A 16,331-nucleotide genomic window follows, 5' to 3' on the forward strand; every position below is an offset into this window, starting at 1 on the left:
ACAAACACAACCCATGACGTGTATAGTAGCAACAAATAACATTGGTGCTTTCTACCCAAAGAATATTCTGCTGAGATTAAGTAAGTAACTTCAACTGTAACCAGCTTACCTGTTCTTTTCTGCTTGATGGTATGCAGTAAGATCCTGGGACTGTTTCTTCCAGAAGTTCTAAACGCATATAATACAGTGCATTAAGCACAATAATTTATACTATATTAGCAGAAATAAATTAAATACTTGCATCATTTATTATATACATTACTATTAGAAGAAATATGCAAACATAGTAAATGATATACAATAAAGATTATCAAGACATTGCAACATGCTTTTTACCCCATTATCTATGACTACTTATTACAGATGAAGCATGTTTTTATGCACCCATTTATAACTGTAGGACTTTCAAAAGATGATCCTATACATGCTTAACTTTTTATATTTTGTGCTGTGCAACCAGACATGACCTACTGCTCTTTCATAAACAAAATGTTTCACATTGTTTTAATCTTCTCCTACATATTGTGTACCTTGTGCCCAGTTTTGCACACTTTAAGAAAATCACAGCATCTCTATGACACAGACCACTCAGATTTGATCAGTGATGCAGGAGATGAAAGTCAGCTGAACAAGGCAGGAATAATAAGGGTTTGCCTGCTTGCTTCCATTTGGTTGGAGGGGTAGGCACATATATGTCACAGGGTATATTCTCTGTTTGTGTTCTCAGTGGAGAATGCAGACCCACTGGGTTGAAAGCAGCACATGTATTAAGAAGAGAACAATGTTTTGTGGGTTGCTGCAAAAGATATGCAAGAATGTCTCTGCTTAGTAACCACTGCCCACTCGATAATCGTGTTCTCTGGGGTGCATGCACAGGATAGGATGACAAACATAACCCTGATGGCTGCTTGGATGATGGATGTGCTGTGGCTCTTGCCTAGTAGGGAATAGAAAATTGTTAAGTGTTTGACAGGCAAGGAGGGAAAAAAAACAATTATCACATTTCATAGAGCAGTGTAGAGGGATAAAGCCATAAAGACCTGTCTATAGTCCAGGTGAATGGGACCAAAAGCTCAGGAGAAGATTTTATTTCAAGAACAAGTACTTTTGTCTCATAAATAATCACGAGATTTCATCAGATTAAAATCCTTAGGAACAATCCATGTTTAAATAGGCAAAACAAATCACATGACTATTTAAACTAATACCAAAATGTAAAACATAAAAAAAGAAGTTATGTACTCACCATAACATTCCATGTTTGTTGTCCTTGATCTCGCCTTCCTTCTTGTTGGTTGGGGTCGGAGCTAATCCTTGGCTCTGACTCTGCTGTATTCTAAAGCTCGAGAGCTTACACTGGCTCGAGGCTAGACCTTATCCCATCATGCCTAGTGGGAGTTATCCAGATCTCATTTGCGATAACCTATAACACTAGACTACAATATGCAGATATATAAACTATAGGCATATATAAATATATGTGTGTGTATATATATATATATATATATATATATATATATATATATATATATATATATATATATATATATATATATACACACACACACACACACACACACACATATACATATATATAAGAAACCCACCATGTCATTAGTAGAAGAACTCTTAGTCTACTGAACTCATAAGGCAGGAAGGGAATCAAGGCCTATATAGCCAAAAGATGGATAATTCCTTTCGATCTTTCAGGAGGGGGAAGGAGGGTGGGTTGCAAGAAGGAAGGCAAGATCAAGGACAACAAACATGGAATCCTATGGTGAGTACATAACTTTTTATGTTATGTTGTCCCTATCTCACCTTCCTTCTTGTCGGTTGGGACCGCGTCCTCAGCACCTTCTTCTTGGGTGGCTCAACGGAATAGACTCTTTAGAATTGTAAAACCAAAGGATGCCCTGTTCCAGGAGGCCACATCTACTTTTTAATGAGTGATGAAGGTATGGAGATTAACCCACGAACCTGCCGCACAAATTGAGTCTAAAGGCAGCCTGGCCTGAAAGGCAGTAGAGGTAGACAAGGCCCTGGTTGAGAGTCTTCAAATCTTTCCTGGTAGCTGTTTTTTCTGTGAGTTATAGACATAAATGATGGTGTCTGAAAGCCATTTTGATAAGGTTAGATTTGAGACTGAAGCTCCTTTTCTATTCTCTGCAAAAAATACAAACAATTGGTCAGATTTCCTGAATTCCTTTGTTCTGTGCAAGTAAAAACGTAACTGCCTATGAACATTCATTTGGTGGAGTTTATACTCTGCCTTGTTGCCATGATCTGGGAAGAATACAGGTAGTTCTATTGATTGGTTCAGACTGAGCTCTGAGCAAACTTTTGGTAGAAAGGAAGGGTTGGTTCTGAGAGAAACCCTATCTTTGTGGAAAATTAAATATGGGGGACGAATGGATAGAGCTTGTAATTCTGATACCCTCCTAGCTGACATAATGGCGATCAAGAACATAATTTTCCAAGTCAAAAATTTTAGAGAACAAGTATTAGCCAGTTCGAATGGAGGAAGAATCAAGGCAGCTAGGACTAAATTTAGATCCCAAGGAGGAAGTGGTTCTCTTATTGTTGTCTCAAAAGGATAGTACCCTTCAGAAAAGCTTTGCATAGCCTGTGGGACATAACATTGGAACCCATTTCTTCCACATGAAAGTTGGAAATAGCAGCCAGCTGAACTCGGATAGTTGCTGCTGCTGCTCCTTGATTAAAAGTTTCAGCGAGAAATTTGAGGATCTTTGATATAGGTGCAGTTTAAGGATCAATACTATTTTTGGCTGCCCAACAAGAGAACTGTTTCCATTTGTTAGTATACAGTTTTCTTGTTGAGGATTTGTGAGAGGAAATTAGAATATGTTGTACTGCAGGGGAGATGACAGGAACCCTGGCTAAGACAGGAAGTGGGTCTGTAAGGAAGGGTGGAGTGTGCCCGACTGATGCACCAGAAGATTCGGAATTGGGTCCAATATCCAAGGCTCCTCCTGAAGATGGGGCCATAGAAATGGGAACCAGATTTGACAAGACCAGTAGGGGGCAATGAGTATTAGCTTGCAACCTAACAATTTTGCTTTCTAAAGAACCTTGGGTATCAGATGGAATGGGGGAAAAGCATACAGAAGTCCCGGGGGCCAATCATGAACAAGTGCATCCCTGGGTGATTGTCCCAGTGGGGGGACTAGGATGAAATAGCTGCTGCATTTGGCATTGATGGAGGTGGTAAAAAGGTTGCAGCAAGGCTGGCCCCACTTGTGAAACATCTGGTTCGCAATATCCTGTTTCACGGACAACTCGTGAGGCATAATGAGAGCTCTGCTTAGCTTGTCCGCTATCATGTTGGATTTCCCTGGAATGTATGTCGCAATCAGAAAGTGTTGGGAAGACATTGCCCATTGCCACACTCTTAGAGCCTCTTAACACAAGGGATAGGATCTGGTTCCATTTTACTTGTTGATGTACTATACCACTGACATGTTGTCTGTCTGAATTGCAATCATCCCCATGGGTAGAGAGCTGTGAAGTGCTTGCAATGCCAGGAGCACCGCTCTCATCTCTAAGATGTTTATGTGCAATTGGTACTTGTGTTGTTGCCAAGTCCCATGAACAGTCTGTCCCTGATAATGCGCCCCCCCCCCATCTGGGAAGCATCCATGGTCACTGTGGCCACTGGTTGAGGGAGGACGAGCGATCTACCTATTGTCACCTGAGTAGACTGAAGCCACCATTTTAGGTCCTTCTTGCAGGTCTCCATGATAAGAATTTTATGGTACATGGGTAGATCATGCATGGACCATTGAGCAAACAGGAGCCACTGTAATAACCTCATGTGGAAGTGCGCCAAGGGAACTAGCATTATTGCTGCCACCATTGAGCCCAGGACTTCTAGAACAAATCTTGCTTGAGTCTTTTTCCTCCCGATTAATATTGCAACCTGATGTCAAATGGTCGACACCCTCTCCTGAGGCAATTTTGCTATCATGTCTTTGGTATCTAGATCTGCCCCTATAAATGTAATATATTGACAGGGCAACAAGGCAGACTTTTTGTAGTTTATAGTGATGCCTAGCTGAGAGCAGAGGTGGACTGTGGTGTCCCTTGTCTCGGTTAGTTGATGCTCGGTGGTGGCAGTAAGGAGCCAGTCATCCAGATATGGAAATACCCAAAATCCTAGACACCTCAGATGAGCCGTGACTACTGCCATGCATTTGGTTAACACCCTGGAGGGCTGTGGTGAGGCCAAAGGGCAGAGCTCTGAACTGGTAGTGACTGGCTCCAAGCCAGAAGGGTAGAAATCCCCTGGATCGCCTGTCCATCTTGCTATGGTAGTACGCATCCTGGAGATTGATGGAGCATATCCAATTGTCATTTCCCAGGAAGGGAAGTATGGACTGCAGTGTCACCAGCCAAAACTTTGTCTTCTTGACAGACTTGATGAGTCTGTTGAGATCCAAAATGGGCCTCCAGTCCCCTGTTTTCTTTGGTACTAAAAAGAACCTTGAGTATGTTCCAGACCCGATTTGGCCTGCTGGAACTTCTTGGATGACTCGTTTTCTTAGCGACCTTTGAACTTCTAGGGTTGCTTATTCCCTTAGATTGAGTGGCACATCTGGGATGGATTTTTATTTTCTGGGGAGAAGTGACATTGTGAAAGGAATAGTGTATCCCCTGAATATGATCAACTGTACCCATGTGCCTTTTGTGATACATTGCCAGGCTTTTGGGTACAGTGACAATCTTCCCCTGACTCCCTCCAGAGGTGGACAGGCAGGCCTCCTTTCTGGAGTGCTGTAAGGGCCTTCCAGAGAATGTATCTCTGTCATCCTGACTCTGCGGATCCCCTCTGCTGTGAGGGCGGCATCTCCCATTATTATTATTACCCTGTCTGCCCTGGGGGAAAAATCACCAGGTGTGTCAGGTGAAGCTCCCTGGGATTTCTGGAACCACATTTTTCCACCTTTTTGACCTTTGGGATAAGGTCTAGTAGGCACGGAAAAACATACTCCCATGGCAGAGAGAGTCTTGCCATCCTGCTCACACCTGGTGAGAGTCGCTTTTACCTTAGGCCCAAACAATGACAAGCCATCAAAGGGGGCATTAGTAAAGCAAGACTTGAAGGGCCCCACACACACTAACAAAGGCACATACAGGAATGTCTCTGTAAGGCAACTCCTGTGCCTGCAGCCCTGCTTGCTCCATTGGCTGCACAGGAAATAAGCTGCATGGAGGAGTTAACTACCAAAGATAAGGTCGCAAGCTGAGAAGCAGTTCTATCTATAGCTCCTACAGCTGTAGAATCCTGTAGGGTATCTCCAAGCTCTTTCAGGAGATCCCTCTGAAGATGGGTGAAATGGGATAAATAATTCAGTGACCTAAGAGTAAAGGCTGCTGAAGAAAAGAGGCACTTCCCGTATCTGTCCATCATATGGAACTCTTTGTTCAGCAGATGGACAGAAGTAGAGGTTTCTGCTAATTCCTTCTTTGTGGCCACCACCAGCACCATAGCATCAACTGGCATGCCCTTGGTCAGGAAAGGTTTGTCATCTGGTGCAGTTATGAATTTACTGGGCCTCTGCTGAACTGGTTCCATCGATTCCGAGGAGCTCCACGCCTTTCAACTTACTAGCCCTAGCAGTGGGTTGAAGGGTGGAGACACACAAGAGGTGGAGGGTCGGGAACCAAATGCGTCCAGGTACATGGACTTGTCTTCAGAAGGGGAAAGGGACTTCCAGCCACTCCTCTGCTTGAGGATTTCCAGGATGTCCGAGAATGAGACATCCTCAGAGGGGGACCGTGGGGACCCTTCTGATTCCTCCAAGTCCATGTCCGATGTCAGAGACTCAGGGGAGTCCACATGCTTCCTCTTACATGTCCTCTTTGGAAGGTGCTCTGGGGAGGTTTCAGAAGGGGGGGGTCACCCAATAGAGCATCCTGGGACATTAGTTCCCGACGCTTAGAATGGAACGGTGGTGAGAGGGAAGACACTGGCTCCATAGGGGACGGAGTAGCTGAAGCCAAGGGAGGAGCTGTCTGAGAGGACAACACACTTCTCATCACCTCGAAGGTACCATGATCCCAGCCTGAGAGGGTCCCCGGCTCTGAAGAGTCAAGAGACCTCTCCTGCACCAAGGGCGAGGGGTCTGAGACTGATGTGTGAGCCGAGCTCACCTGCGCCAAAGCTCTGAGATGGAGAGTAAGGGTCCGATGCTGCTCCCCCCCTCGAGGCCGACAAGGGAGTGTCAGCCCCCATATCCCTCAATAGAAAGAGGCATCAAGGAGATCGGAGCAAATGTTGGAACTGAGAGACTGGAGGTTTCGGAACCAACGGTTCCACCTCAATGACTTCCATGCACTCCGGCTCCGAGCTCAAGTGAGTCGAAGGAGGAATAGATGATTCAGGGGGTTGAATAGTCAGCTCCACATCCATATGGGCTGGGCTCAATAAGATTTTTGCGAAAGCCGGAGTCTTGAGTAGCCTCTTCACCACTCTCTCCACATCATCGTCTGAAAGGCTCCTGGACGACCAAGAGGAGTGGGTGGACAATCAGTAACTGCCCGCCACAGACTGGAGAAGTGGTGACTGTGGAGCAGACCACACTGGTTCCAAGAAAGGAGACCTTGTTCTTTTGTGACTTCTAGGTGGTTCCGAGGACACTGACAGAACTGCAGGAGATAAAGCCTTGTCGGCCCCAAGAGGTTTCAGATCCAACAAACTGGTAGATTTGTCTTTCTGCTTTGATGGCTCCGAGGTAAGAACCGACAAAGATGTCAATTTTGAGGATTTGTCTAGTTTTCTTGCCTGATTCCCTTCCACTGGTGTATCAAAGGGCCCTTTCAATAAACCTCTCAATATGAGTTTGATTTTGCACTCCTGCAGGACTCTTAGTGCTGAAAGCGTGACAAATGGAACACGAGTCCTGCAGGTATACCGCTCCCAGGCAATAAACGCAGCTAGTATGTCCATCAGTCAGAGACATTTTTTGGGAGCAAGAGTCACACTTTTTGAATCCAGAAAGCTTGGATTCTTTGGATGCTTCTTTGGACATTATTGGTAGGCACAAACAGCAACAAGCACAACAAAACCACAGCTACAAGTATCACAAAAGGGGAAATATACCACTCTACAATAACCACAAAAACAACAGCACTATATCTAAATTCTTTTTTTTTTCTTTTTTTAAGAGAAAGTAATGGAAGGTAATGGAAGGGGGAGAGCCTCTAAGTTAAATGACAACTCCCCCAACCAAGGGAGAGCCTCTAACTTAAATGGCTAACTCCTTAAGATGAAAGGGGAGAAAGGAGGGAATAAGGGGAAACCCTCTAACTGAAACGGGCCGAAAGCAAAGGGTGAATCCTCTAACTAAAATGGATTCATAAAGGAGGGAGATAGACCTGAAGGAAAAACAATGACCTGAACAACAACAACAACAACAACAACAACAACAAAATGGAGATAGGGATCCTAAGAAAAATAGCCAAGGATAGAAGGTACAAACAAGAATTTATTATGACAGTAAGCACTTTCGTGGGCACACATACACCCACTTCTTCAGACTGTTCAACAAAACCAATACACCACATTTAAATAGTTAGTAATATAAGCACATGACGGTCAGATGTTTAAAAAAGGTCCAATGAGACTTAGAAAACATTCAAACAGCATATAATTAAAACATAGTTTATAAAAATGTTTAAATACAGATATAGTATAAAATCTGAAAATACCAAGAAACTGTATGTCCCTAAACTACATTAGTTTATACAAAATGTACATTCTAAAGGTAAAAATAACATTCCAAAGATAAAAATACTATCTCATCAAATTTCTTAGTTTTAGAATGCAAGCTATCAAGCATGTGTATCATTTAACCCTGTGTATTTGAAGGCGTCTAGTCTGAGCTGCCAATATAATTTTCGCTGCTCTAGCCATAAAGAAAATGGTCCTCCCCTAATATGAAAACAGATCTGGTCAATAATCCTAAAGGAGAATGAATGGCTAGGGTTATTGAGTATATGTTTAGCTAAGGCATTCTCAACTTTCCTGTTCCTAACCAATTTCTTTATAGCTATAGCAGCGAGAATTATATTGGCAGCTCAGACTAGACGCCTTCAAATACACAGGGTTAAATGATACATGCTCAATAGCTTGCAGGCAAAAACAGTGCAATAAAAAAGATTGGGCTAATAAATGAAAAATGCTTTCATTGCCAGGATACTGGTGAAAGCAAAAAGTACCTTTGAGTATGCCTTAATGATCATCCCATACAGGCAGGCATAGGGCAAAAACAATGCAATAAAAAAGGATTGGGCTACAAACAGGACATATAAAATGAATGGACAATTATTTGCTCATGTTCACAATTAAAAGTGTCAGAGTGATCAGTCCATTCTAACTGGGGGGGGGGGGGGGATCTGTTTAACTATTGGAACAGGTGGATGTGGTTGAGTGCGGGTCCTGTCTGCAGTTTAATTCTATGATATAATTCTGAACCAAAACTATCTGCAAATAAAAAAAGAGATTGTTTTTTGCTTTTATTTCCAATTGTTCATAAAGTCAGCACTAATAAAGCTTAACATTAACATTTTTGTGCAGAAATATCAAATAATAAAGTAGTGAAGTGCTGTATAATATTGGGCTTCTCTAAGATGGAGGAAGCAGCAGAGACTACCACATCCATGGAAAATACATTTGTGTAATATACTTAATACAAAAGTAGATCTTTTACAAGATGTCATTGCAGCACAAAATCATATTAGGGTTTACCTGTCTTCAGATGTGCATTGGTTCACTTGTTTATTTTTTTTTCTAAGTCTCTGCTGATCATCAGTCTTCATGCAACTTGGGTGACAGCCAGTTATAGAAAATCATCACTCACCCAGCCATCAGTGCTTTCCTATGTAAGGAGCTAAGCCACAGTCCCGTCCCCCCAACACACATACAGCATATCTCATAATACTGTCTCTTCGATGCATGTGTGTTTCTGATTATGGCTGCAGTGCTATATACTGCTTGACATGGACTACACACCTTATCCTTTCACAAGGTCCAGTGCCCTAATATTTATAAGGTAGGGTTCCTTAGTGTGCTGTGATGTACCACACTTTCTTCCTCCCCTTAGGATGGGAGAGATGGTACTGGCTGTTTCACCTCATCTCCCAGCTACCTACTTCAGTACAGAGGTCACTGCTTAAACCCAGGTTGTTTAGGACATAGCCAGACTTTATCCCTCTGTGCCAAAACTGGTCTTGTACCCGTGAAAGTACTGATGTAAGTGATGCAAGGCTCCCATAAAAAGCCAGTGCTGATATATAATCTTTTAATTTTGTGACGTTAATACCTCTGGGGTGAGAAATGTGTTTATATAGATGCTAAGTGAACTTAAGGTGAAAGTAAGCCTAAACCTCTACATGCAGATCTAGTATTGTAGTTAAGTGAATTACATCTGTATTGTCTTACTTAGGGAGGATCATTGTAACACTAAATTATAACATTAGGGTAGCATTTCAAGCAGTACATAATTCTTCATGGGAAGTTGACAATTACAGGATCTCTTGCAGCATGCCAGTCTCTTATTTTGACTCTAGAATGAGTTTCCAAGTTGTATGCTTAGTGAAAGCATGGAGAACAGTCCATATTGCTGCTTCAAAAATATAAAAGACATTTCTAAAATATGCTGCTCTACTAAAGTGTGCTTTTGCAAGACCTTGTAGAGGTTTGTTGTAGTTATTATACCAAAAACATTACATATGACAAACCACTTGGACAAAGTTTATTTGAAAATAGGCAAGCATTCTTTTTTCGAAAGAACATACCATTGATCTGTTTTCCTGGAAGAAAGAGTCTCCTGTGTTATATATTTAATGCGTTTGTTGTCCCTGAACATGCAACAAATGTTTTAAGTTTCCCCAGAATTCTGAGAGTTTGGATGGAAGAATAGAAGCTTAACAGGTCAACTTAAGGGAACAGCAGAAACATCCTTCAGCATGAAAGATGAAATGATTTTCAGTAAGATGCTTTCACTATGGAATACTGTGCAAAATCTGTTACACATTAATGCTTTTAATTCACAAATTCCTTTGCCTGAGATAACTGCAACTAGGAAAATAAATTTCTAGGAAAAAGGAAAGGAAAAATATTTAATGTCCGCATACTGATGCTTCAAACAGAAGCAAACTTAACTTTTATACAGGTTATTTAAGTTCCAATGAAGAGAGATGTGTCTTTTTGATGTCTTGAGTGTAATAAAGGATTTGTCTGAAGGAGTCACTGCAATCTGATGATATACTGGAATATACAAAGGAAAACATGCACTTTGGCTGATAAATAAACAAGGATGGACTTAAACGATAATTGAAGCAGACCAGAATCTTGTATTGGACAGTTTAATGCACTTAAGCTATTGGAAGATGTTTACAATGCAAACCGTTTCACTCCTAAAGATATGATTTCCTTGTAAGTTGGTCTTTTAATTTATTTTAGAATCGTAACACCTTTATAGATGAAATAGTGGAATTAAAATTTTATTCTCCATGCTGAAACATTCCTAGATTTGAGGATACAATTAAGTACACAGAAATGTTGCTGAGATAGTGGGGCATTATGTGCAGGCAACAGCCATGGAGGAAGTATAACAAGTTACATCAAGTAAGGAAAGTCATGCTCGTCTTGTGAACCTTATGAATCATGCAGAATGAAGGGATGTAATACTTCAGATTCTGTGACCAAAAAAAGAAGGCATCTACTTACTAGACTGAAGGCTGAAAGTTGAGTTCTGAGATTTGTGTCCAAAAGGTCCACCTTTTGTATACCCAGTGCAGGACTACTTTTACAAAAAATCCTACAATATGTGTGCAAGTAATAACCTAGGTATATTTGTCAACTAAGGAAGCCAAGTAAAAGATTCTGTGGTTCTAAAAGGTATAATATTGTTAGCTGAAAGTTGAATTCTGAACCCAAAGTGACTCCTACCAGACCTAAAATGGTTTTCTCCATTGTCTGATGAAGCAACACCTGACTATATATTCTCTATTTTGATCTGATGATGACCAGACAAAAAATATCCTAAAATTTTGCCTTTCTTATTTATTAGGTAACCCTACACTGAAAGGCTCCTAAAATATGATCCCAGGCATAATTAAACAATTCTGTTGCCCTCTACTGAGAAATGGCAGGAGGAACAAAAAGTATCCTTATTGCAAAACTGCTTAGATCTTTTCTACAATTTTACATTCTGACACACTCTATATAAACTGAACGCACTCCTGCAGCAACTTAGTAGTACCTGCTAAACATAAACCTGCCCGTAACCCATTACCTTACCTTAGAAAATGCTTTCTGTAACACTATCACTACACAAGACAGCTTGGACACACTATATAAAAATACATACACACTCGCAGTGCATCCATTCCCTTACCTAATCCTAACTTTTGCCAACCCCACAATCACTTGGGCACATGCACTCTACAACCTTTCTTCTATCTAATCCTAACTGTAATCCTAATTTGTAAATACATGCACACACAACACTCCCCAACTCTATTACAACTCTACATATCTGTTTTGGCAAAAGAAACATTCAAAAACACAGGCATTCAATAAAGAAAGAAGTTATGTACTCACCATAACGTTCTATCTGTGTTGTCTATCTTCATTTACCCTTGACAGATGGGTTTGGTTCCGATCTTGGAACTAACTCAGCCGTTACTACTGCTCACGCCACCCAAAACCTCTCGAGCTTCACTTCTACCCAGAATCCCTCTCTCTCAATTACCTCTGATCGAGTTTGCAGAAAATTTGTAAACATAGTACAACATATATATACATTATATATATATATATATATATATATATATATATATATATATATATATATATATATATATAAACACACACACACACACACACACACATGAAGTAAGCCAGATGGAAGTCTTATCCACAGTATTTGAGTAGCATAACAGTTCAGGTGCGTGTGATCCATTCCACCAAAAATCTTTAGGATGGGGGGATGGAGGGAGGGGAAATCATGGATAAATAAACACAGACAACACAGATGGAACATTATGGTGAGTACTTAAATTATTTATCTGATGTCAATCTTCATTTTATCCTTGACAGATGGGACATAGTCCCCAACTATCTTAAAACTTGGGTGGACTCATGGAAGGATATTCCTGAGCACCATTGAGCTAAAGGATGATCTTCCCCTAGAGACCAAGTCCAGTTTGTAGTCAGCAATAAAGGTATGGGGAGAAGCCCAAGTAGCTGCTGCACCTATATCATCCATTGAAGCTCTAGAATGGAAGACTGCTGAAGTGGCTATAGACCTTGTAGAATGTGTTTGATGGGCTTAGGCAAGGTTAATTTATTCTTACCATAGATGAATGAGATGCAATCTTTCAACCACTCAGACAGTAATCTTGCTGACTGCTTTAATCAACTTTATACTGGTAAAGGAAACAAACACTTGACTTGATTGTCTTATGTCTTATGTGGAAGACCGCTGAAGCAGCTACAGACCTAGTAGAATGTGCTTTGACAGGTTTAGGCAAGGTTAATTTATTTTTATCATAAACAGAAGAAATACAATCTTTCAGCCACTAAGAGAGGGTAATCTTGCTGACTGCCTTGCCCAACTTTGCAGTAACAAAGTCAAGTTGACTTGATTACCTTATAGTTTTTGTTCTGTGAAGATAGAAATGTAATTGACTATGGACGTCTATTAAATGTTGAGCATATTCTCCTTTGTTAGAATGACTAGGGAAGAAGACTGGTAGATTAACAGAATGATTAATGTTAGCCTCAGACACTACTTTGGGCAGGAAGGAGGGGTTCATTCGTAAAAATACCCTATCCTTACGGAAAACTAGGTAAGGAGGTTCAGATGATAAGGCCTGGATGTCTGAAATTTTTCTGGCTGAAGTAATGGCTACCAAAAAGAGTGTCTTACAAGATAAAAACTTCAGATCACATTCCGCAGCGGGTTCAGAGGAGGAATGTATTTCTGCTTATAGTGGCTCCAATAAAGGCTGTCCCTTCCTAAATTTCTCTTTTCAGAGGAATAACTAGTAAAGAACACTTTTTTATAAATTCTGGTTATTGGAAGAAGTAAAGCAGAATGAGAGAGGGGGAGATAGGGAAACCAGATTAGAATTCAGGGAAATGGTTTGGCAGTTAAGGTTGGATGCATGTAACAGTCCTGGGCTGAACGATCATATATCTATTTCCCCAGCCCTTAAAATATTTGCATCCAACCCCAAAAGAACAAACCCCTGATATAACTGTATGTACACATCAGGTTTTTATATATCTATTTATCTAATTTTATATATATGGTTTTAACATACTTTAATTTATACAGATTTATATACATTTTATATATATATATATATATATATATATATATATATATATATATATATATATATATACTATTAAGAGCAAGTTTTAGACTTTTAATTATGTTTTTATGGACTTCACTACTGTAGCTGATATTTAAATTCATGGCTCCTATACATCCCATTTTTTGAGGGTACCCTAACATCAGAGATATATATATATTCTTATTTTATGTATATTTTCACTTTTTATTCTATAAACACATTTGTTACTCTATAAATACATTTTACAAATATTTATATATTTTTATATATTTTTTTATACACATGTATATGTGTATGCACTTTTCTATATACATATGCATACAATGAACCTTGATAGGATGAGTTTCCATATATTGTGGTTTATTTAGAGAATGTGGCTATATCTTTCCTTGTTATATAGAACATAGTTTTTGTATGTATTGTTAGTTTAGTTAAATAATGAATATTATTACAAAGTTTACACTATGTATATAGGTTTTCATTAGTAGTTTTTGTGTTAAAAAGTGACAGTATTTTTTGTCTGAGTGAACTTAAAATTGACATGTCCTTTTAAGGATTAACACTAGCAGGAAATGATGTTGACATAATGATGGTATTAAAGGAAATGATGTAAATGTTGGATTTTGTAATTCTGAAGAAGTTCTGTAATAAACGGGACGAAAGCACTAAATTTATTCTGGTTCCAGTGTGCGTTTTGTTTTTAGGTGGTATCTTATTTTTCCGAGTTTTAAGTGTAGTTTTTTAGCACTGGTTGCTGGTGTTCAACATTCTGGAATCTTTTTAATTCCTATCTATTTGCAAGGTTAATGTTGGCATTTCACTTGAAGTATTAGTGAAATAATTATTCTTTATTGTGGTCATTCATTTTTTGAGAATTGAGTCAGGTGTATGTAAGTCTGTCTCCTTACAAAAGTTCTTTTTAGAACTGGTACATCTTTTTTGGTAAAGGATTGACAGCAGTATTGCCTATGGCTTCCGGAAGTTTTGGATATGTCATCTGATGAATTAAGTGGAATACTGTGTTTGTGACCTTCACCACTTTTTTGAGTAAGACAAACGTAAGTCTGTCTCCTTACAAAAGTTCTTTTTAGAACTGGTATACATCTTTTCTTTTTGGTAAAGGATTGACAGCAGTTTTGTGTATGTTCAGTATAATTTAATGTTGTATGGTAAAAACGTTTATCTCCCAAGCAAAGGCGACTATTTGGTTGTTTACAACTGACGGATTTTTTTGATTTTTAGTACACTGTTACATAGACTTTATATGTAAAAGCTCTTTTTAGAGCTGGTAGAGGTATTTGTGACTAAGGAATAACAACATATCTTAGTCATTTGATTTTCACGTTGCTTCATTTTTACTATAATAACACCTGGTAAAGTTCACTGTATTGGTTCCCATTTTCCTGAGCAGTCTGGCAAGCAATATGACTACTCAAGGTACTATAGATAGTGACATCAGTATGTACCCGATGCCGGATGAAGTTAACCTGCTCACCGTGACGATACAGGAAGTGGTCTGTAAAGCGCAACATTTACTAGAAAGGATGAAGGGGAATGGGAGACGGCGTTTGAATTTGTGTGAAGACAATGGTGACAGTCGCTCATCATCTGAAGAAGGGACCATTATAGTGGATGCTGTGTTTGATCATAGCAAACCTATTGTTGACTTTTTAAAAGGTACTATAATGGACCCTTTTCATGATTTGTCTAACAGTAGTGATTTATCGGTTGACTCACGACATGTTCACAAAGAGGTACCTAACTTTAAAAATCAGTTTCTCCAGTTGGAGAAAAACGTTTTGAAGTTTAAAACCTTGATTTATGAAAATCAATATCTAAACAAATGTGTTAACTTGTCAATTGTGCCTTTAGGGCTCAGAGTGTATGCATTTCCTAAAGCAGTTAAATTTGACAACAGCTTGTTTAAAAAATTGAAAGAATTATATAATAACATGGGTCTAGAAGTGTTGAAAACGTTAATAAAATGGAACAAAGTACAAATGGACATTTTAAATGATGACATTATTAAAATGGACTATGGTTTAAGGGAACATCCAATGATGCATTTTTATCAGTATATCTTTGACAATTTAAGCAATAAGGTCAATAAACTGATTGACAGTATTATTATTAAGAAAAAGAAAAACTTATTGAGAGATTTGCAAGCATACCAACAAGAACAGGCATATATGGTTAATAAAAAGAGATATAATAACAATAATTTGAATGGAAAAAATGGAAGAAAGAATTCATAAAAACAGGTTCATTATACAGACTTAATTCTTTTTCTGATTCAAGTAATAAGAACATTTTACAAGTTAATGACAATAATAGGGATCAGGTGTCTAGTGTCTCAAGTGTGGAAAGTGAGGAAAATACTCCTTTTCCTACTCAGACCAGTGGGACAAGCAGTCCACCTCCAAATCAGGAAGCCTTTGTTACTGGGGGAAAGAAAAAAGGCAAGAACAAAGGACGTTAGCCTATACACAAGAAATTTTTAATCTCAGTCATAGAAAATTTACAGATGTCGAAATTAGAGTGCTTAAGAAAGGGTTCTCTTTTTTGCCAGCAAGGAAAGCAAACACAACAGACATTATTTTAGATTTTAAACTATATCTATGAAAGTTAAATCTGATATATTTGTTTCATGATTTGCAAAATTATGAAGGTGGACTTTTTAGAAAGAATAGAAATGTTAACCCTCCATTAGTTAATACTTTAAATATTTTTTCTAATTTGTGTGAAAATGAGATATATAGGCTACAAAGTAGTAAAAAAACAATTACGTATTTGGAAAATCTCACTAGAGAGGAAGACCTGGCTTTAAAACAGTTAGTATCATACAGTGACATTAGATACATGAAGGCAGACAAAGGACAAGGGCCTGTTATCATGGATAGTCAGGACTATAGTAGTAGTATAAGGGGGCTGTTAGCAGATGA

General features: G+C 39.1%; 1 protein-coding gene across 1 annotated transcript in view; it reads right to left on the reverse strand.

Annotated features, from left to right (window-relative positions):
- The window catches only part of SYCP2 (synaptonemal complex protein 2), a 2,578,701-nt gene that overhangs the window by 483,308 nt on the left and 2,079,062 nt on the right, over window positions 1-16,331 (reverse strand). Inside the window, exon 14 of the mRNA XM_044088976.1 lies at window positions 110-168. Within this exon, the coding sequence (XP_043944911.1) occupies window positions 110-168 (59 nt within the window). The remainder of the gene's footprint in view (window positions 1-109; window positions 169-16,331) is intronic.

This window comes from Protopterus annectens, chromosome 12.part0, assembly GCF_019279795.1.
Source record: "Protopterus annectens isolate FY-2018-M chromosome 12.part0, PAN1.0, whole genome shotgun sequence".
In the NCBI taxonomy this organism is placed as follows: domain Eukaryota; kingdom Metazoa; phylum Chordata; order Ceratodontiformes; family Protopteridae; genus Protopterus; species Protopterus annectens.